Here is a 21,544-nt window from a genome sequence, read left to right on the forward strand (position 1 = left end):
TCTACACTCACAAGTTTTTTTTTTGTTTTTTTTTACCTTTTAATGCATAAAATGCATTAAAGTGTTACTAAACCCACACCAGTACAATCAGTCTGTATATGCAGTAAAGCATGCTTGTTATACTCACTGTGGAACCTAAAGGGTTAATCCTCTGCATTGTTTAAAAAGGCTATTTGATCCTTTCTTCTCTGTTCCTCCCCTTTTTCAAGTGACCACCACTTATCCTCAGTCTGAACCGTAGGCATGCACATGCTCAGTTTAGTGTATAGATAGGGGTTTTTTTCTTTTTTTTCTTGGGAGAGTGCATGTGATCAGCACAGGGCCAGTCAGCACTGTCCAGACAGAGGTCAGGGAATTTCTATCCTCCTAGAGCAGAAGGAAACTCCTCCTACAAGCTTTAGCTAGTGCTGGGCTGGACACTGATAGAAGCCACAAGACTACTCTAACTGCTGATGATGAGAAAAGGTATTTAGCAGTTTATATTTACTAAAATAATTGCATTTCCATGTTGTGTGTACTGTGGGAGACCAGATATAGTGAATGCAGGGTCCAGGGAAACCAGATATAGTGGATGCAGGGTCCGGGGAGACCGGATGTAGTGGATGCGGGGTCCGGGGAGACCGGATGTAGTGGATGCGGGGTCCGGGGAGACCGGATGTAGTGGATGCGGGGTCCGGGGAGACCGGATGTAGTGGATGCGGGGTCCGGGGAGACCGGATGTAGTGGATGCGGGGTCCGGGGAGACCGGATGTAGTGGATGCGGGGTCCGGGGAGACCGGATGTAGTGGATGCGGGGTCCGGGGAGACCGGATGTAGTGGATGCGGGGTCCGGGGAGACCGGATGTAGTGGATGCGGGGTCCGGGGAGACCGGATGTAGTGGATGCGGGGTCCGGGGAGACCGGATGTAGTGGATGCGGGGTCCGGGGAGACCGGATGTAGTGGATGCGGGGTCCGGGGAGACCGGATGTAGTGGATGCGGGGTCCGGGGAGACCGGATGTAGTGGATGCGGGGTCCGGGGAGACCGGATGTAGTGGATGCGGGGTCCGGGGAGACCGGATGTAGTGGATGCGGGGTCCGGGGAGACCGGATGTAGTGGATGCGGGGTCCGGGGAGACCGGATGTAGTGGATGCGGGGTCCGGGGAGACCGGATGTAGTGGATGCGGGGTCCGGGGAGACCGGATGTAGTGGATGCGGGGTCCGGGGAGACCGGATGTAGTGAATGCGGGGTCCGGGGAGACCGGATGTAGTGAATGCGGGGTCCGGGGAGACCGGATGTAGTGAATGCGGGGTCCGGGGAGACCGGATGTAGTGGATGCGGGGTCCGGGGAGACCGGATATAGTGGATGCGGGGTCCGGGGAGACCGGATATAGTGGGTGCGGGGTGCGGGGAGACCGGATATAGTGGGTGCGGGGTCCGGGGAGACCGGATATAGTGGGTGCGGGGTCCGGGGAGACCGGATATAGTGGGTGCGGGGTCCGGGGAGACCGGATATAGTGAGTGCAGGGTCCGGGGAGACCGGATATAGTGAGTGCGGGGTCCGGGGAGACCGGATATACTGAGTGCGGGGTCCGGGGAGACCGGATATAGTGGATGCAGGGTCCGGGGAGACCGGATATAGTGAATACAGGGTCCGGGGAGACCGGATATAGTGGATGCAGGGTCCTGTGTTTAGTAACACTTTAAGATAAAAAAAGCTTCTGCTTTTAGTACAACGTTAAAGCATATATAAATCAGAAATTGATAGTATTGCAGCTTGCTTGTCCTTTAATGTGGCAGTTGCATTCAAACACTTTTTTTTCTTTTAACCTAGTAATCCTATCATTATTACAATTTTTGTCCTAGAATGACGACTGTACTGATCAGTGTTGTCACCCTAGGAAAGGGAATGTGTTTGTTCTGCAGAACATTGTGTTAAGATTATTTAACTCCAACCCCTTTCCATAACAGTAGGTGGTGTTTTGTAGTCCGTGGAGGCAGCAGTTAACAATGCTATCTGGTAACAGTCCACGGAGGGGAAATTATCAGTTCACAAAATTTCTGAATTGATGAACAGCTACTTTTTTTTGTTTTTGTTTTTTTCCCCCTACATGTCGAACAGATAAAATAAAAACACACTCAATATTCTATTTAAAGTGGAACTAAACCCTCCTATCCTTTACAGCCAAGGAAGCTGCCGCCTCAACCTGTGATCTGCAGTTGCCATCTTCTCTACATGTGGTCAGTTAAGACATCAGCTGTTTGATATCTTGACAGTTCAGTTGAGAGCACAAGCAACTATAAGAGTTATCATTCACAGCATGCTTTGAACTAATCAGTGGGTGTAGTTCCACTTTAGAGTGGAACTAAATCCTATGATTTAAGGTGGTTCTAAAGGCTGAACATTTTTTGCCTTCATGCATTCTATACATGAAGGTAAAAAACTTCGATGTGCAGCTGACCCCCAGCCCTCCTTCCTCCAAGGTTCCCTAATACCTGAGCCGATTTCAATCCATTGATGTTCAAAAGAACAGCGGCTCTCCCGGCTCTTTCTCTTTTCATTGGCTCAGACAGCCACTGACTGCCTCCTGCTGCTGTCAGTCGCAGCCAGTGCGGAGGGAGCAGGGGCGGGACTGAGCTCAGGAACTTATGGACACTCAGAGCTGGGTCGGGAACGAGCTCACACGACTGCCTCCATAGCAAGTGGCTTTCTGTGGGGGCACTCAGCAGGGGGGAGGAGCCAGGAGCAACAGAAAGGAACCCAAGCAGATGATTGGGGCTACTCTGTGCAAAACCAGTGCACAGAGCAGGTACAGTTACTAGTGTGCTTATGTGGCTGTGCCAGTGCTTCAATGGTTAGCTGCCCCTTTAGGTCTAGGGGGCAAAGAAAAGAAGATTTACTTACCTGATTCTCCGCTGCCCTGCACTTCTAGAGAGGTTAGCTGCCCCTTTAGGTCTAGGGGGCATAGAAAAGAAGATTTACTTACCTGATTCTCCGCTGCCCTGCACTTCTAGAGAGGTTAGCTGCCCCTTTAGGTCTAGGGGGCATAGAAAAGAAGATTTACTTACCTGATTCTCCGCTGCCCTGCACTACTAGAGAGGTCAGCTGTGCCAGTGCTTCAATGGTTAGCTGCCCCTTTAGGTCTAGGGGGCATTGAAAAGAAGATTTACTTACCTGATTCTCTGCCGCCCTGCACTACTAGAGAGGTCAGCGTGTCCCCCCCCCCCCCCCCCCTTACGCTTCAGCGGCCTAAAGTCTTGACATCAAGACCAATGCAAGGTCTGTAGCCTTATATTGGATGTGATGGCACCCAGGGACAGTCCACTTCCGGAGCATGGGGGAACGCTGTCCACCGGAGGAGTGGTAGGATCAGGTAAGTAAAATTGCTCTCACTCTCCCCTAGAGTAAATACAGTTAACACTTGCAGTTTGGGTGCAGCCCCACTGCAAGGGAGAATTTTCAAGCGCTGCGCAAACTGTTGGCGCTATATAAATCCTGTATAATAATAATAATTTTCAGATTTCCCAGATTATGACTTTTTAATCCTTGCTATCTGGGGAGGGTGACAAACTAAAAAAAATAACTTTCGGAGTGTTTTTTTTTTTTTTTAATCTTGATTATAATTTTAAAAAGCTCTATACATATAAACTACACTTTCCCTTTTAGCATGTGCGTCTTCATATTTGGCATTGCAGAATATCTCGCCCATACAGATGAAGCCGAGACTCTTATCCCCACCATATAGTGCTGTGTTTTGTGCTGTGATCACTTGTGATATTTAAATAAATCCCTTTACTCTGTTTCCATGGAGCTGGTGACAAAATAATTATGCTTTTTCTAGCTGAAATGATACAGGATTCTTGTGCAAACATGGTTTACTTCATTCCCATTTCAAACAGGAAAGACACCGAATGGAAGTTTTTTGTACATTTCCAAAAAAGAGATTCCGCTGGTCGTAGCTTTTGTTCACGGGTATTGCCCGGTGAAGAGTGTAATGAAATAGAAACATGAATGTCATCTGTACATGTTTTTTTGTTCGTGCATTTTAAATGTTCTGTCCAGTGTACAGTATGGTTTGCAGCAGGGGCGGACTGACCATTTGGAAACTCTGGCACTGCCCGAGGGCCCGGGGTCAGTAGAGGGCCCCATGAGATGCCCCTGGTACCTTTTTCATAGGCTTTTTTGAGTTTGGGCAAGGATACAGGGGCCCCATGATCCCCTGTTGCGCGGGGGCCCCATGAGTTGGCAGTCCACCCCTGGTTTGCAGTTGTTTATTCTAATCCTAAGGAAGGAGAGACAAATCCCAGGAGCCAGCTAGCTAATGTGTCCAAGTAAAAAAAAAAAAAAAAATACACAATTCAAAGGTGACTACTAACAACTTTTTTTCATCTCAATGCCTTAAAGCACAACTGCTGCCAATAAAACCTATGTAGGCCTCTTGCACATTGCAGCTTGAAAAGGCTTTTTTTCTGATTTAAAGCGTTGCGTGTTCTTCAGTAAAATAGAAACATTTGTGTTCCTGGTCAGTACTTTACACTGCTGCATGCAAATATGCTCATATGAGCATAAATACTAATGGAGTTTGCCTAGGAATGTATTGTGCGTGCAAATATGCGTAAATGTGCGCAAAACAGTGACACCTGAAATTACGTCCAGAAATGCTGATGCTCATATCCGTACTGTGTGCAAGAGGCCTACAGCTGCTCCTTGGGGTATCGGGCATTTTTTCCCTGCTTCTAAACTCCCCTGCATGATAGCCTATGTGTCCATGCACACACAGGCTTTTAGCAGTGTTTAGTGTCAGGAGAGTTAAAAGCGGAGTTCCAGACGTTTTTATGTTTATTAAAAGTCAGCAGCTACAAAAGCTGTAGCTGCTGACTTGTAATAAACACACACTTACCTGTCCCGGAGTCCAGCGATGTTCTCACCCGCGCCGTCCCTTCTCCCCTTCACGGCACTGGCATCTCTACAGCTTGCGGCTTCACAGACTGGTGGCCACTGCGCATGCGCTAGTCGTGCTGCGCCTCCTAATTGGTCCAGCAGTCTTCTGGGACCTGTGAAAGTTCCCAGGAGGCTGAGGGATTGAGGAGGAGGCCGAACTTCTGGCTCACTTTGTTGCGGTTTGCTGGACGTGGGAGTGGGTATCTGTCAAAAACAGGTATCCACTCCCCGCCCTCTCCCCCCAAAAGGTTTCAAATCTGGCAGAGGAGGGAAATAAGTGGAGCTTCCGCTTTTGAGTGGAACTCCGCTTTAAAGGCAGGAAAAAAACCCACTGCCAGTGTGTCAAGGAGCAGCAGAGATTTGGCAGAGAAAACGCTTGATGCTGCTAAACACTAGGCGCGATTAGCATTTCAGCGTTTATATATTTCAGTAGCTAGAATATATTAAAATTTGGCCAGTTAAAAAAAAAAAAAAAAAAAAGCCCAAACACCAAATGCTGCTAAACTGGTCTGAAAAAACACAGCTTAGGTGCGTTTTTAATGCTGATTTTCTCCTGTCAGTAGAAACCGTGTTTTTACACTAACCAGTGTGCATGAGGCCTGAAGGATATAAAAAAGAGCAGCTTTCATAGCAATACTCACCTTCAAGATGGAGCACTTTCCTGCAGTACTTTTCCACCAGAAGATCTTTTCTGTATTTTGGGTTTAATGGCGGCTGGCATCATTCGTGTCATGGTCTCTCCTCCAGCCTGTGACTGGACAGTGAAAAGAGAAGCAGCATGGTGATGAGCTCACCTGTCACTCTGCTTTCTCCTTCTACCCACATGCTTCTTGTCTGCATATGAACTGATTCACTCTTTGTGCTGCTTATTCTTCTCCCTCTCTGGCCCTGCTGTACAGGGACTGCAAGAGGCTGATGCCAGGTCAAATTCAGGTACTTACGTTGCTTGTGTTTGAAAAATGAATGTTCTTGATGGATCAATGATCAAAGAATAATTCCAGGCATTGCTATATTGTTTATTATTATTGTTGTTATTATTATCTGTTATTATTTATACAATAGCTGGCTGATTATGCCTCAGGAAGCTGATAATCACTGGAAATTAATTTTCAGTTAGTTTAGCTGAACAGTGGCACTTGCTTTGAGCTCATTGAGGAGGCTGATAAGATCGGTGTTGTCCCTCTGCTGATTTCCAGAAAATGATTGCAAGTGGATTGTTTGACAACTGTTGAACTATAATGTACAATAGTACATACATTTATATACATCAGGCATAACATTATGACCAGCCTCTTAATATTGTGTAGGTCTTCCTTTCGCCACCAAAAGTAACCCTGACCCATCAAGGCATGGAGGCCACTAGACTTCTGAAGGTATGCTGTGATATCTGGCACCATGCTGTCAGTAGCAGATCACCACATCCACCGACTTTCCATCTTCCATCATGGTGCCATCTCTTCCCTAGGTGACACACATGCACCCGGCCATCCACATGATGTAAAAGAAAACGTGATTCAAAGGACCAGGCCACCTTCTTCCATTGCTCCGTGGTCCAGTTCTAATGCTCGCTTGCCCATTGTAGGCACTTTTGGCTGCGGACATGGGTCACCATGGACTCCCCAATCGGTCTGCCTCATACACAGTCTCATACACAACAAACTGGATGCACTGTGCAATTCAACACCTTTCTATTGGAAACAGCATTAACTTTTTCAGTAATTTAAGCTACAGTAGTCCTTCTATTGGATCAGTCTACATAGGCCAACTTTCTCTCCACACCTCCACATGTGAATCAGTGAACCTTGGCCTCCTATGACCCTGTTGCTCGTTTTCTGGCTTTCCTTCCTTGTTTGGTCCTGACCGCTGCACTTTTAGAGTTGCTCTGACCCAGTGTCTAGTCATTACACTTTGGCCCTTGTCAAAGTCACTGGAGTCCTTACGCTTGCCTAGTTTTTCTTTCTGCTTTTAACACCTCTTCAGTGAACCCATGTTCACTCCCTGCATAATATACCCCAACCAACTTTCAGATGCCAATGTAACAAGATAATCAATGTTGTTCATGTTATCTGTGGTCATAATGGTGTGTGTGTGTGTGTGTGTGTGTGTGTGTGTGTGTGTGTGTGTGTGTGTGTGTGTGTGTGTGTGTGTGTGTGTGTGTGTGTGTGTGTGTGTGTGTGTGTTACACTTTGGCCCTTGTCAAAGTCACTGGAGTCCTTACGCTTGCCTAGTTTTTCTTTCTGCTTTTAACACCTCTTCAGTGAACCCGTGTGTGTGTCTAACTTCTCCTCCACAGCATTTTATATTCTCAGAGATTGTCACCCTTTAGAGTCTACATCCATGGCTTTTGTTTCCTTCAAAAGGGTTTTGCATTGTCATACAAATCTATGGGAATGCCATGTCTCTGTCACCTTATCTCAACAGTAAGGGAGGCCAGAACTCCTGAAGATCCTGTGCCTCTTCATCTTCTGCTCCCCTGGTCTCAGCTGACTCCAGCCCTCCTCTGTTCCCCCTCCGGACCCTGCAATTTCTGCTTCCCAGCTCTGCAAGAGGGTGCATAGTTATGTAAGGGAGAGTGGGGGACTCTTGACTTGTAAAGGTGTGGGGGCCATTGACATCGGATGTAATGGGGGGTGGGGTATTCTGGATGTCTAGCCTTATAGATACTATCGGCCCTTTGAGGGCAACCACAGTGTTGAGGCTACCCCCCATGAAATGGAGTTTGACACCCCTGACTTGGAAGAAGGAATACTTGCCTGAATATTCTTAGGTCCTGTGTCCAATACATAAAAATGAATATCCAATACTGTGATTATTTTACATCTAGAAACCTTTTATTAAAATTGACTTATACAAGGTAACTTTTTATAGCTCAATTATGGGAACATTGCCCGCTCTTAACATCGGGGTTAAAATAGGATAGAGAGCTGCGTGTAGGTAGTTTTGTCACTGCATATTATGTACAAACTTCTGAAAGTATTTACTCTTCTTCCTTGTTGCTAACTTGTTGTTTGTTTTTTGTTTTCTCCCTTGGTAGGTGCTGCGGGACTTCATCGCAGGATCTCAGTTTAGCAAATAAAGGTGAAAATGAGCTGATTTTAGAAATGTAGCCATCCACTGCACTGAATTGCATTCAAAGTCCTTATCTACTAAGAAAACTTTGTATGAATTAAAGTTACTCCTAGAGTACTCTTTGGTATCCCATCTAACAGTACCTGTGTTTAGAGGATGTTGCAAGCCCTCTATTGCTACCTCTCTTGTGTCCCCCAGTCCCCAGCAATGCTGTAAAAATCTTCAAAATTGAACTTTACTTTCATCAACCCTTACTCTGTAATTCACTCCAGCAGGATTGTTTAACATGAGATTAAGATCAGAGTATAAGTCCGCATTAAAATCTAAAGAGTAACTGCAGCAACATTGAGTTTATGATCAATATGCATTTACCTATTTTTCTGCAATGAAGCCTGCAGAGCTTTGCACCTGTAATCCGTGCAGTGCACGGGCTTTTTCAGTTGTATTTCCCCAGAACCTCAGGTCCGTATGGAGGTATAGACCTGCTGATATAAAGGGATGGAAGTACAGCTAAGCTACAGAGCGCTTAAGAAGGAAGAGCAATTGCTGTTGTGCTCTGTATAGTCCCTCTGCTGTGGTGGCAGATGCAGCGTGTAGTCATTGACTAGAAATGAACCCATATCGAAATGTTTTCACATGAAAACATAGTGCTGTATATGGCGTCCTTCAGTTCAGGAAAGGGGAGGGCATTGATTTGGGTCCTGGGGATGGTGTATGCAAGCATATTTCATGTTATACCCTAAATATGGGTGCAACATGAAACTCTGGGCAGTTGGACATTGTTGGAGGGCTTTGAGTTAGCACAGCATCTGTCAACAGCTGCTTCAAGTAGCCTTTTTGAACTAGCTGCTGATTCTCTTAAGCCCTGATGAAGGGGATGAAATTATGACCACTGAAATGTGTTGGCTTTGCAAAACTATCATTGGAATAAATTGGTCAGGCACTTTAATTTCAAGTGTACTCATTGCCATCACAACCCAAGGTGATCAATGAAACCCTTCCGTGTGCAGAAGCCGCCAGCCCATCACTCAGATTCTCTACATTTTCACCATTGCTGTGTTGCTGAATGTCAGCACTAATATAACAATTACACTTAAACAAATCCCAAGGTTTTTGCACCTCTTATTCATTTTCTCAAGTATCCATTTGGAAGTCATGCTGTATGTCAGGTTGCCCATTAGTAAGGGAGAATGTCGCCAGCACACCGAGGATCACCAATATGGGTCCAAAAGTTTTAATGAACGATCATATAGTTACAGCAAGGCAACGTTTCGCAGGACCCCTTCATCAGGCATGTGACAATGTTCGTCACATGCCTGATGAAGGGGTCATGTGAGACTCCGAAACATTGCCTTGCTGTAACTATGTGATCATTAATTAAAACTTTTGGACCCATATTGGTGATGCTCGGTGTGCTGGTGACATTCTCCCTTGCTGATTCTGTTTGGTTCCAGCCGACGGTGTCTGCAGCACCCACTTATACACACAGCCATTTTTAACGCAGAGACGTGTGCGTTTGGATTGTACACTTGAGGGTTGCCCATTAGTGGCTCAACCTATTTTCAGCAATCCTTTGCATTAGAGTCCAGGCACACCAGCTGAAGTTTTAGGTTCCACTTGTGGAGTAACCTGGATCAGTTTCCGTAATAAGTGAGAAGGCAGAAAGAGGAGTGAGCAACTCTTTCATTTGGGTACAGTGTTGCACGACCACGCAATTACCAGTTAAAGTAGCACAGTGCCAAACAGCAAAAAATGCCCTGGTCGTGAAGGGGGTAAAACGTTCCGGAACTCAAGTGGATATATAAACAGCGAAGCGGGACAAGTGTCTTTCTGGGAGGACCTTTACGTCCTCCCACTTTAGCTGCTTGTACGTGCGCTATCGCAACAACCTGTGATCGACACAGCAGATCACAAATCAGGGTAAATGGGCCACTGTCATTGGACCTGTACAATGTGATCACTGTGACTAATTACAGCAATCACATTAGTAATGGTCACAGTAGTAAACAATGGCTGCATTAATGCAGCCAAACAATGTTGGTAAGCTAACTGCATTCATCATGACTTTATGAGCAATGGTGTAAAAAAAAAAAAAAAAAAACCCAAAAAACAAAAAAACTTTTTTACATACTGTCACCAGAGCAAGTGCAGTGTCACTGTGGTAACATTGTACTGCTGCTTTGATGTCACTGCCACCAGCCATTGTCTCTGATCATTGCCACAGCAGTACAATGTCCCCAAACCAGTGCTGCCAGTCACCACAGTGTCCCTCATCACCACTACATCTGTCAGTGCCCCTAATCACTGAGGAGCCATCTGTGTTCAGATCAATCTTCAGAGAGCTTTTCACTGGCAATGGGGAGGTGTTTTATTGCCTCCTCACCACCTGCTTTAACCATTTGGACCCCACACAAGACCCTCCATTCACTTGTATGGGTTGCAATCAGTGGGGGTACAGGGGTATAATACCTGCCACAGCTGCGAAGCAAAGCATTGTAGTCGTAGCATGTGTACACCCCCTACCGCTGCCTCTGCAGCTAAAAGAGGGTAGCAGTTAAGGGGTGGTAAAAACGGTGGCTCAAGCACAAGGTTTTGCCGCCCCCAGCCTCAGGTGTGAACACGTCAGTACTGATTGTCCTCACACGAGTGCAGTGCAGCCAATAACCGTTTTCCTGATCCTCGCCACACCAGGCCCAATGTCACTAGATCAGTGCAGGCAGCAACAGTATTCCTGATCACCATCACACCAGTGCAGTGTTGCCTCTGCCTGCTTTCTGATTTATTGACCACATTGCTGCCTGGACCATATCTGGGACATGCAGATGGATCAGTTCAGGTGGCAGACAGACTACCTATGTTCCTGCAATTCCCCAGTCCCAGCCATTCACTGTGGGCAACTGCACTCCTGGAACCAAACTCCTTTGTACTTATTTCTTCAGCCTCTTGTATTTCCTGACCAGTGCATGTGGCATTCATGGGGGCAGCCACGTACCAGTAGGCTTGATTTATAGGAAGTCTACACTTAGCTATATTCCCTGACCACTTGTATAGAGGTGATAATTAGAGTACATTGGTTTCGATACAATAGGTGTGTTTGTGTGATAATCAAACCAGACAGGTCAAAAAGTCTCAAACATGGTATCCGAATACTCGGCAGCAGTAGCAGAATGTGTTATGGGGTGTAAAGCTAAGTATGCCCATACTATGGGTGAGAAATATCTTATTAAAATGACAACTTTTTGCAAATAAAAAAGCAAAACATTATTATTTTTTCATTTTCCTTCAGCATTTTCCAAAAACTTGTGACAAAAAAAGTCTTCAAAAGGCTCACAATGCCTCTTAGAAAATAACTTGGGGTGTTTACTCTCCAAAATGTGGTCATTGCTTAGGTGTTTCCACTGTCCTGGTGCTCCAGGGCCTCATAAAATATAAGTAGTCAAGAAATGTGTAATTTATGCCCCTGGAATGCCTGAAGGTGCTCCTTGGATTTTGGCACTCTATATGGCTAGGCTGCGGAAAAAGTCTGACACGTGGTGTCACCAAGCGCAAGAGGATTAGCCAAGTGTGTTTTGAAGTATAACTCTAAGTAATGCCTATGATCTGTGTTAGAAATATCTTTATTAATTAGGTTTTTATTTTCTTTCTTTCATTTTCCAAAAACTTGCTATGCCTTTCATAAAGTAACTTGAGGTGTTTGCTTTCCAAATTCATTTTGTGGGCGCTTCTTCTTTCCTGGCACTTTAGGGGCTCAAGAAATATGATAGGTAGTCAGGAAATGAAATACATAATGTAATGCTAATTGAAAGCCTAAAGGTGTTGATTTGATTTTGGGCCCCTCTGTGCGTCTAGGCTGTGAAAAACTCACATGTAGGATACCCATACTTAGGAGGCGTAGCTGAATATGTTTTGTGGTGCAATAGATAGTGTGCATATGCTGCATATGAGAAATGGCTTAAAAAAAGAAAAACAAACACACACATTTTATTTAATTTCTTAATTTTCCAAAAAAAAATGTGCTTTAAAAAAAAACTACTCACCCCACCTACTGAATACCTTGGAGTGTCTACTTTCTAAAAAGGGGTCATTTGGAGGGTGTTTATACTGTCATTGCAGAAATGAGATGGGCAATCAGTACATCCGGAATGATCAATTTTAAAAACAAAACCAAAAAAAGATATAGATCTATACACACACCATAGTTTGTAGACTCCATAACTTTCACAAAGACCAAATAATATACGCTGGTATAGGTTGTAATCTTTATTAAAGAAATATTGCAGAATACATTTTGGCATTAATGAAGAAAGCTTCATTTTAGTGGTGCACCGAAATGTAAATTCTACACAAAACCGAAAATTCAGGATGCACTTGGCCTAAAACCGAAAAACCGTTTGTTTTTATATTTGTGTTATATATTTGTATTTGAGTTTTTAAAATGATATAAGTTTAAATCTGAATTTTAAAAATACAATCCAGTAACATAAAATGTAATGTGTATATAAAATTTAAAACCTTTTTAAATAGAGGCGTTTTTGCATTGAAGTCAATGAGATGCGATTTTGCCTTAAGTCAATTATCATTATCAGCAGCTTTTTTTTTTTTTCTATCAGCAAAACGCCAGTAACCCTACTTTCACCTGATTATGTTTTGGTGGCCGATATATCGGTGCGTCACTAATTTATTTAGAAAAAAAACTAAGAGTTTTTTTTTTCCAAAATTATTTCTTAACCCCTTTGCGCCGGGGCCTCCCGGCCCTTTAAGGGTTTCAGGAGGCGGGGTTTAGGGTCATGTGACACACCGTCACGGCAGTCACATGATCGGGAAAGGTCCCGATTTGAAAGAGGAAATCAGGACCTTTCCGTGAGTACTAGACATGTGTGCTGGGAGCGCACAGGATGCGCACTCTCAGCACATATGTCTTATTTTAATAGAACACAAATGTTCTATTAAAGACGCCGGGAGGCTGCACAATTGTGTTCGGCCGGCGTGAAGAGGTTAAGGTCTTATTTCCTTTTTTGTTTACTAAAAAAATAAAAAACCCAATGGTTTTTAAATCTCGCCAAAAGAAAACTCTGTCTGAAAACAAGATATAAATTGCATTTGGGTACAGCGTCATTCAAATAATTGTCATTCAAAATGTGAGAGCGCTAAAATCAAACTTAAACGTTGTTAAATCTTGAAGTGGTTGAAGCTACAACAACAGAAGCCCCTGTGGTGACCATTATAACCACCTGGAAAAAAATGATTTTGTTGCATTAAATTCAAGCTATTTTGGTATCTTTTTGCAAGTAACTGAGATGCACCAGAATATAGATAACACATTTTGTTCCTTTTGCTGTATAAATAACCTTGTGTTTGGTGCAGCCGTTCTCTCTTGTTATGATGCTGATTCTGATATCAATTGCAGGCAGAGATGGGGAAGAAAAGCAGGGTAAAAACCCAGAAGTCTGGCAGTGGGGCGGCAGCAGCTGTGTCCCCGAAGGAGATGATGAACCTGATCAATGAACTACTGCAGAGTAAGTATGGAGAGAGAATTTTGCTGGATTGTTCTATAGCAAGCTGCTTGCTGTGAGGACACTCCGCGGGGGTTGGGTCCAGGACCTCTGGCAGGGGACCCCAGAATACAAGGATCAGGGCTGCTGTGTGCAAAACTATTGCACAGAGCAGGTAAATATGACATGATTATTATTATTTAAAAAAAAAAATTCTTTACAATCACTTTGTTTGTGAACACAGCAGGAAGACGTATCAGTAGAAGGTGAGGACTCCCACTGACTAACAATAATGATGGGAGGGTTTAAAGCAGCATGAATTCCCTCCCCTCCCCTGCAGTGACTTGCATGGGTTAACTGCTCGTTTTTTTCCAGGGGCACACAAAAAAGCTATATTTACATGGACCTTTGATCATCCGGAAAACCGCTCTCTCCCAAGTCCAGAGCTGGTCTATGGGCGAGATGACATCAGAAACGGTCCATACACAGGACCGCTAGCGTGGGAGGGGGGTGATTGTACGATCAGTCTTGAGCTCAAAGGAGAAAATAAATTTTCCCCCCCAGAGTTCAGCTTTAAAGTACCACTGACCACTAATGATTGTGGGACCAATTTTCTAAAGGTAAAGATATAAATATTTAATGTAAGCAAACCCAAGTTTTGGGTCTTTTCCGTTTTTTATATAGTAAAGAAAAATAAAACTCAGTGGTTGGTAAATACCATCAAAATAAAAACTCTCTCTGTCCCCAGCAGTGTTATTTTGTTGAAGGAAATACCTTCATTGACTAACACTATTTTAGTAGACTAAATTGTGATTAAACTAGAACAGTTCAGATGAATAAAATACGACTAAAACTAAAATAGAATTTTAGCCAAAAGACTATGACTAAAACTAAATCGAAATTTGACATCAAAATAAACACTGGGTATATATCACAGCTAAATCTGTCTGTACTGCATGTTCTGTCTGTACTGCAAACTTAATACCATAAATTATGTAAAATTTTTACCCCAGGAGGGTATTATGAGTTTGGAAATTCTAGAGAAATGCTTAACCCCTTGGCGCTGGCGCCTCCTAGCCCTTTAAGGGTTTCAGAAGCCGGGAGATGGGGCGGGGTTTTAGGGTCATGTGACCGCCGTGATTTGCCATCACGGCAGTCACATGATCGGGAAAGGTTCCGATCGAAAAAGAAGATCGGGACCTTTTCGTGATACCGGGCATGTGTGCTGGGAGCGCGCAGGGAGCGCGCTCTCAGCACATAGTTTTTTTTTTTTAATTGCACACAAATGTGCGGCCGCTTGGCGTCTAGGCCCAGACGCCGGGAGGCCGCACATTTGTGTGCGGCTGGAGTGAAGAGGTTTTAAATAATGCATTCCAATTTAACTAAACCCGGAAGATTTTAGTCAACTAAAATGTACTGGAGATTTTAGTCAACTAAAATACGACTAAAACAATTCAGATGACTAAAATACGACTAAAACTAAAATGGCATTTTAATCACAAAAACTAAATTGAAATTTGATGACAAAATTAACACTGCTCTCCAGGACAGGACGTTAGGTAGCGGAATGCTTTGTCAGCTTTTTATTGTCACTTCTTTTCTCTGTTGCAGATTTCCTCTCACTTCCTGTCTGGTAAAAGGAACGTGAGGAGAAATATCCCTAACCGAGCCCCAGACAATGAAACCTGACATGTTTTCCAATTTTTTTTGCCATTCTATCCAAAACTGAAAAAAAAAAAAGTTTAGGGTGTAGATACTACTTTACTGAACTTACATGTTGATGAGGCTAAAGTGAACATGAAAGCTGTTATGTTATAATTGCCATCTCCTCCTTTTAAGTTGTGTTGTCTCCCTGCAGAGTGCAGTAATCCCAGTTCTGCTCCGGGGAGAGAGTGGGAAGAATATGTGCAGATCCGTAGCCTTGTCGAAAGAATCCGTAAAAAGCAGAAAGGTCAGTGAAGGCTTTTTTTTTTTTTTTGTTATACAAGGATTTCTTATTTTATGTTTGTTTTATTTACACCAATATGAAATGACACATTGTGCCAAATTGCCCCTTTTTGTTTATATTACACTGCACAGCTTGGAAGGGCACAAGTCACATAGAGTGGTGGTGTGCAGACAGACAAAGTGAAGCACTTTGTACTCTGTTTAAGAAGATTTAAAATTTCACATGTGCTGACCGGATCAGGATCGTCCACAAGGCACCTTGGGGTCTAGTGGATGTCCAAGGGGCCCACATACAACCTTCATGCTCCTACTGTAATCCCTGTTTAATAGTCCCCTGTAGGTCTTACAGTGTGTCCTGATATGTCCACATGGTATCTCCTGATATCTTCACATGATGTCCCCTAATATGTCAATTTTTCGGAGACGGTAGGCCTCTCCCGCCCAACACAATGACAGGCTAGGTGCTTGAGCAACCTATCGCCAGGCTTGAAACTGTCACTTGGGTGATAATACCTAAACCTATACCAATTTGTGGAAAGTTCTTTTTTGCACAAGGACTTTGGAGAATCCTGGTGTGAATGTCGGGGACCTAAATAAAAAAGGAAGGTATGATCTGACACATTATGGCACCCATTTGTTTAGTGTTTACTAAAGCCCAACTCCAGGAAATGGGAGGGGGGGGGGAGGTTACCCTCTGCAGTGGGGTTGTGGCCACACTGCAAGGTTTAATTCCTCGTTTGTGTTAGGGGAACAATTAAAGGAGATTTACATACCTGATCCTCCGCTCATCCCCGCAGCTACATTGGTCCCCACATAATCTATGCCCCCACACTCCACTGGTCTAGAGTCATGCACTGGGTGTGAGGATGCAAAGGGACTGTCCACCACCAGATCATAGGGAAGCATTGCCAGCCAGGGCAGCTGAGGGTGTGGTAAGTAAAACGATTCCTCCTCTCCCCTAGACAAAATGAGCCATTAACCTTTGCAGACCAGCTATTGGTCTCTGAAGTAGATCCATCACTTTTGTCCATTTACAGCAAAGTGACAGGTTCTCTTTTTTTAATACAGTTTTAACTTAACTACTAGTGCTGACTTTTTTACGTGTTTTTTTTCTTCTTTTGACATTTTGTAGTAGGCTTGTCTATTGTATTTGACGGGAAGAGAGAAGATTATTTCCCTGAACTTATTGAGTGGGCAAGAACAAACGAGGCATCAACTGAAGGTTTTGAACTTGTAGAATTTCCTAATGAAGGCTTCGGGCTGAAAGCTACAAAAGAGATAAAGGTGTGATTTGGAATAATATATCATTCTCAACTATCTCTTGTGGATGTGGAACATTCTAGACCCCCATTTTCCTCTGCTTTAGGGCTTGTATGGGTAAGAAGCAGTTCTGATGTTAAAGTGGAGTTCCACTCACTCTTTATAAAATAAGTCAGCAGCTACAAAAACTGTAGCTGCTGGCTTTTAAAAAAACAGCCACTCACTTGTCCCTCGATCCCGTGTTGCCCCCGCCGCAGCCTGTTTCACCTGCCGTCCTGTATTCCAGGCGCCGGCATCTTCAGTGTGGGCACCCGGCTGTGACATCTTGCGGCCTCACAGCCGGGTGACCACTGCGCATGCGCGAGTAGCGCTGCACTTCCTGAATGGCCCCGTCGTCTTCTGGGACCTGTCACATGTCCCACAAGACTTTGGGGAGGGTGGGTATGAGGACAACTTCCGTTTCCGATCGCCTAGGCGATTGCAACAGACGTGGTAGTGGGTACTTGATAAATTCGGGGAACCCGTTCCACCCACCGCTCCCCAAAGGTGCCAATCCTTAATGGGTAGCAGGGGACCAATCTTTAAAGCGGAATTTCCCCTTTTGGGTGGAACTCCGCTTTAAGTATATGAAACTGCAAAAGCAGCATGAAATGGGTTGATGCAGCATAAGATGTCAACTGCAGGTCCAATTTACCTGTCCATGAATTCTGAATGAACTGCTCTCAAATGCAAGCATAAAGCACCTGAATGCATTTGCCTATTAACACAAGTCCGTAGATACATTTATACAAACTAGTGCAAACTGTCATTGAAGCCTATCGTGTAGCAATATAACCATCAGTGTGAGCCCAAAAAACAAATTCAAGTTGTAGTTTTTACTGCAGGTTAGAAGTAGAAACATAGCAGCTGTTTTTGCATGTGCCTTTTTGATACGTTCTGGTGCTTTTTTTATGCATTTTGCCATGTTGCATTTGCGTTCAGTACAGAAAAAATGCTGCATGTTCTACATTTTGTTGACTGCACTGGAGCTCACTGGACTGGTGTGAACTATAGCCACTGGAACTCATGGAAAACACTGTGCATGTGTTTTTGATGCAGATTAAAAATTCACTGGACTGCATGTGCTGTGAACCATACCTTAATCTATTGTGTACACTTGACGTCGGCCAATTGCAGCCCCAGGGCCACATCCGGCCCTTTTGGCTGTCCTTATCCATGCTTCTCACTGAGGAAGCTGACAGCTCTGTGTGTGGAGAGATGGAAGGAGAGAGCTTGAAGAGCTGGTCAGTACAGCAGGGAGGCTGAGTTCTGGCAAAAGAGCATTGCCTAGGAGTTGTCCTGACGCTCATCTGCCACTCTGCTACCCTGCCAAGTTCTTCCTGTGTTAGCGCCTGCATGCTGCAAACCCCAGTAGCTGTGCGCCTTGTCTTCACTCCAGGTCAGGATCTGCAGAAATCCCAACTGTACTAATCTCAGGTTCTCTCCTTCCAGTCATAGTACTTTTCAGAGAGGATTTGACAGGACCTCCTTACTGCCTGATTTTACCTTATAATGCTGCACTACTACGCCATAATCCCGTGCATTTCACATAGTTGCTGCACAGCCCCATTGAACTCCAGTGGGCAAGTTTGACAAGCAATTCAAAGCTCTGCACTCAATTAAAAATGCTATTATTTTATAGTTTGCTTGGCTGGCTAGGGGTTGGTAAAACTGTGGCTCAGCTGCCCATTTTTACCACCTCCCCCCTTTCCTCTAGAGCCCAGAAAACCATGGAGCCAGGGGGCCAACTGACTAGCCAGGTGATTAGCATTTAAAAAAGGAGGTCATCAATGACTTTATTTCTCTTATGATAGGTTAGCTTTAAAGGGTAACTGTACTGTATTCGGGACAATGACCCAAAGCACAAAAAGCACCCAGAAATGGGTGAAGACCAGGGGAGGACTGACAACTCATGGGGCCCCCGGGCAGTAGGGGATCATGGGGCCCCTGTGTCCTTGCCCAAACTCAAAAAAGCCTATGGAAAAGGTACCAGGGGCATCTCATGGGGCCCCCTACTGACCCCGGGCCCTCGGGCAGTGCCCGAGTTTCCAAATTGTCAGTCCGCCCCTGCTGAAGACACAGCACTGGAGAGTACTGAACTGGCCAGCAATGAGTCCAGATCTCAATGCCATAGAGCACTTGGGAACAATAGTTGGGAAAAGGAACCCTTCCAATCTGAGAGACCTGGAGCAGTTGGCGAAAGACGAGTGGTCCAAACTTCCAGTAGAGAGGTGGAAGAATCTCACTGATGGTTACAGGGGTGTGCTACCAAATATTAAATGGAGGCTGCCAATAATTTTGTCCAGTCCATTTTTGGGGTTTTGCGTGGAATGTGTCAAATTTTGGCTTTTGGTTTCTCCACTTTTTTGTGTCATATACAAACAAAAGAAATAATGAGAATGCCTAAACATTTGTAATTGCAACAATTTTCTTGGCGAAGCGGTGCGTGATCTGACAAATGCAAGGGTACCAATATTTTTGGTCACGACTGTGTGTTGTTCCGTGTGTACTAGGCCCCACTGCAGACTTTTGAGCTGCAGCATTTAATGACTATAGCTATATCCTTACGGCCCATTATTATTGTTTTATTATTTTATTAGACTTTTTGTATATTACCAAAGCTCTTCCAGTAAGCCTATGATTTGTTGGGGCTTGTTGTTTTTTGCATGTATATGGTGTTCCTGCTGGGCCTCCAGATCACTTTGACATGATTTGTATTCGGTGTTAAAATAAGAAAAAAAAAATCCTGTCTTTAATAAATGGAGTCAGCAGGTAGCTTGTGTATATTAATGGGTGACTCGGTAATAGACTGCCAAGCTCCAGCATCTCCATTATTATCTGCAAACTGAAACACAGGATGAATTTCTACCAGCATTATAAAGCACAAGTTTCAATTAACTGAACAGAGGTTGGTAGTATTTGTGGATCAAATTATTAGGAGCTCTCCACCAAGTTTTTTTTGCAAGTGGCATTCTAAAAACACATTTATTTTTAGTTTTTTTAGTTTTAAATGTAAAATATGTTTAACCACTTCCCGACCGGCCGCTGTATATAAACGGCCAGACGGTGGCACTGCAGGGTCGGGTGGCCGTCTATAAACTGCCTCCCCGCACCCTGCTTGTGCGCGCTCCCTGGGAGCGCGCAGCACCGCGATCCGGTGCCCGCTGTGTCCTCCGGACACAGTGAAACACCGATCGTCGGACGGGACCTCTGTACGAGGTCCCGATCATGTGATCACTGATTGGCCAATCAGTGATCACATGCAAAGTAGTAAGCAAGATGTCACTTCTGACATCATTGCTTACTATGTGTGAAATCTGTGAATGATCACAGAGGTCACATGGTACAAGGCTATTCACAAAAGCCTTGTACCATGTGACAAGCTGTGACCAATCACAGCTCACTCAGTTCTTCTCAATGACTGCAAGAATGCACACAGAGAGAAAGAGAAATGATTGCTTTTACATCCTATATGGGTGTAAAAGCAATCAGTGTAAAAAAAAAAAAATCTTCATCACCCCTCACAAGTAGTACACTGTACTGCTAGGGTGACAGTATGTAAAAAAAAATAAAAATAAAAATAAAAAATAATAATAAAAAATAAAAATGTAAAAAAAAATGTTTAAAAATTATAATTTTTGCTTATAAACTAATTTGGATTTTTTTTTTTTTACTAAAAAGATAACGGAATAAATTTTGGCTAAGATTTATGATGAAATATTATTTATTTGCAAAATGTTATAAAAAAAACACTTTTTTTCAAAATTTTTGGACATTTCATTTACATAGCAAAAAAAATACAAATCCCAGTGGTGAATAAATACCACCAAAATAAAGCTTTATCTATCTCAAAAAAATGGTGTAAAATTCATTTGGGTACAGTGTTGCATGACCGCGCAATTGTCATTCAAAGTGTGATCGCGCTAAAAGCTGAAAATTGCCCTGGTCAGGAAGGGGGTAAAAGTGTCCGGTCTGGAAGTGGTTAAAGTGGATATACTCCTGTATTATTTATTTATTTCAGGTACTTATATAGCGCTGTCAATTTACGCAGCACTTTACATATATATTGTACATTCACATTAGTCCCTAACCCTCAAGGGGCGTACAATCTAAGGTCCCTAACCTACATTCATACATACACATACTAGGGACAATTTAGGCCGGATCCAATTAACCTATCATCATGTCTGTGGAGTGGGGGAGGAAACCCGGAGTACCCGGAGGAAACCCACACAGGCACAGGGAGAACATGCAAACTCCAGGCAGGTGGTGCCGTGGTTGGGATTTGAACCAACGACCCGAGTACTGCCAGGTGGAAGTGCTAACCATTTAGCCACTGTGCTGCCCATTTCAACAATGAGCTGTTCCTCCCACTGTATTATGTATGTCTCCCAGAAAAAGCCAGAAGATGCCTGCAGACACACTAAATGGCAAAAGTCTGTGGACACCTGACTATCACATCTAGATGACCTTGTTTGATAATCCTGTTCCAAAACCATGGACATTACAAGCAGCCCCCCCCTCCGAGTTACATACGACTACTACATACAAACGGAGGGAGAAAACAGGAAGTGAGAGGAAATCTACCCCTAGGAAGGGAAATTCTCCTGTAATCGATATCATGGGAAAAAGGTGTCTTTACCGAAGCTTTATCACCAATCCTTGTTTCCACGAAAACTCCAAATTTTCAAAATCCAATTGTCACTGGGACAGAAAGTGAGGGGAAATCTTCTGAACAGAGACACAGACGGCAAAATAAACCTGGTGTTAACCCTTCTCTTTGCGGTCCAAAAAAATTTAATTATTTTATTGGCT

The 21,544-nt window shown here is 44.0% G+C and overlaps 1 protein-coding gene across 1 annotated transcript in view; it reads left to right on the forward strand.

The window, feature by feature from the left end:
* Positions 1-21,544, forward strand: part of SETD3 (SET domain containing 3, actin N3(tau)-histidine methyltransferase) — a 117,778-nt gene that overhangs the window by 13,858 nt on the left and 82,376 nt on the right. Inside the window, exons 3-6 of the mRNA XM_089656399.1 lie at positions 7,957-8,000; positions 13,399-13,507; positions 15,342-15,434; positions 16,563-16,714. Coding sequence (XP_089512525.1) covers positions 13,405-13,507; positions 15,342-15,434; positions 16,563-16,714 — 348 coding nt within the window. The 5' untranslated portion in view covers positions 7,957-8,000; positions 13,399-13,404. The remainder of the gene's footprint in view (positions 1-7,956; positions 8,001-13,398; positions 13,508-15,341; positions 15,435-16,562; positions 16,715-21,544) is intronic.

Source organism: Staurois parvus, unplaced genomic scaffold (genome assembly GCF_062004578.1).
Source record: "Staurois parvus isolate SC_StPar_1 unplaced genomic scaffold, SC_StPar_1.0 ptg000026l, whole genome shotgun sequence".
NCBI classification, from domain to species: domain Eukaryota; kingdom Metazoa; phylum Chordata; class Amphibia; order Anura; family Ranidae; genus Staurois; species Staurois parvus.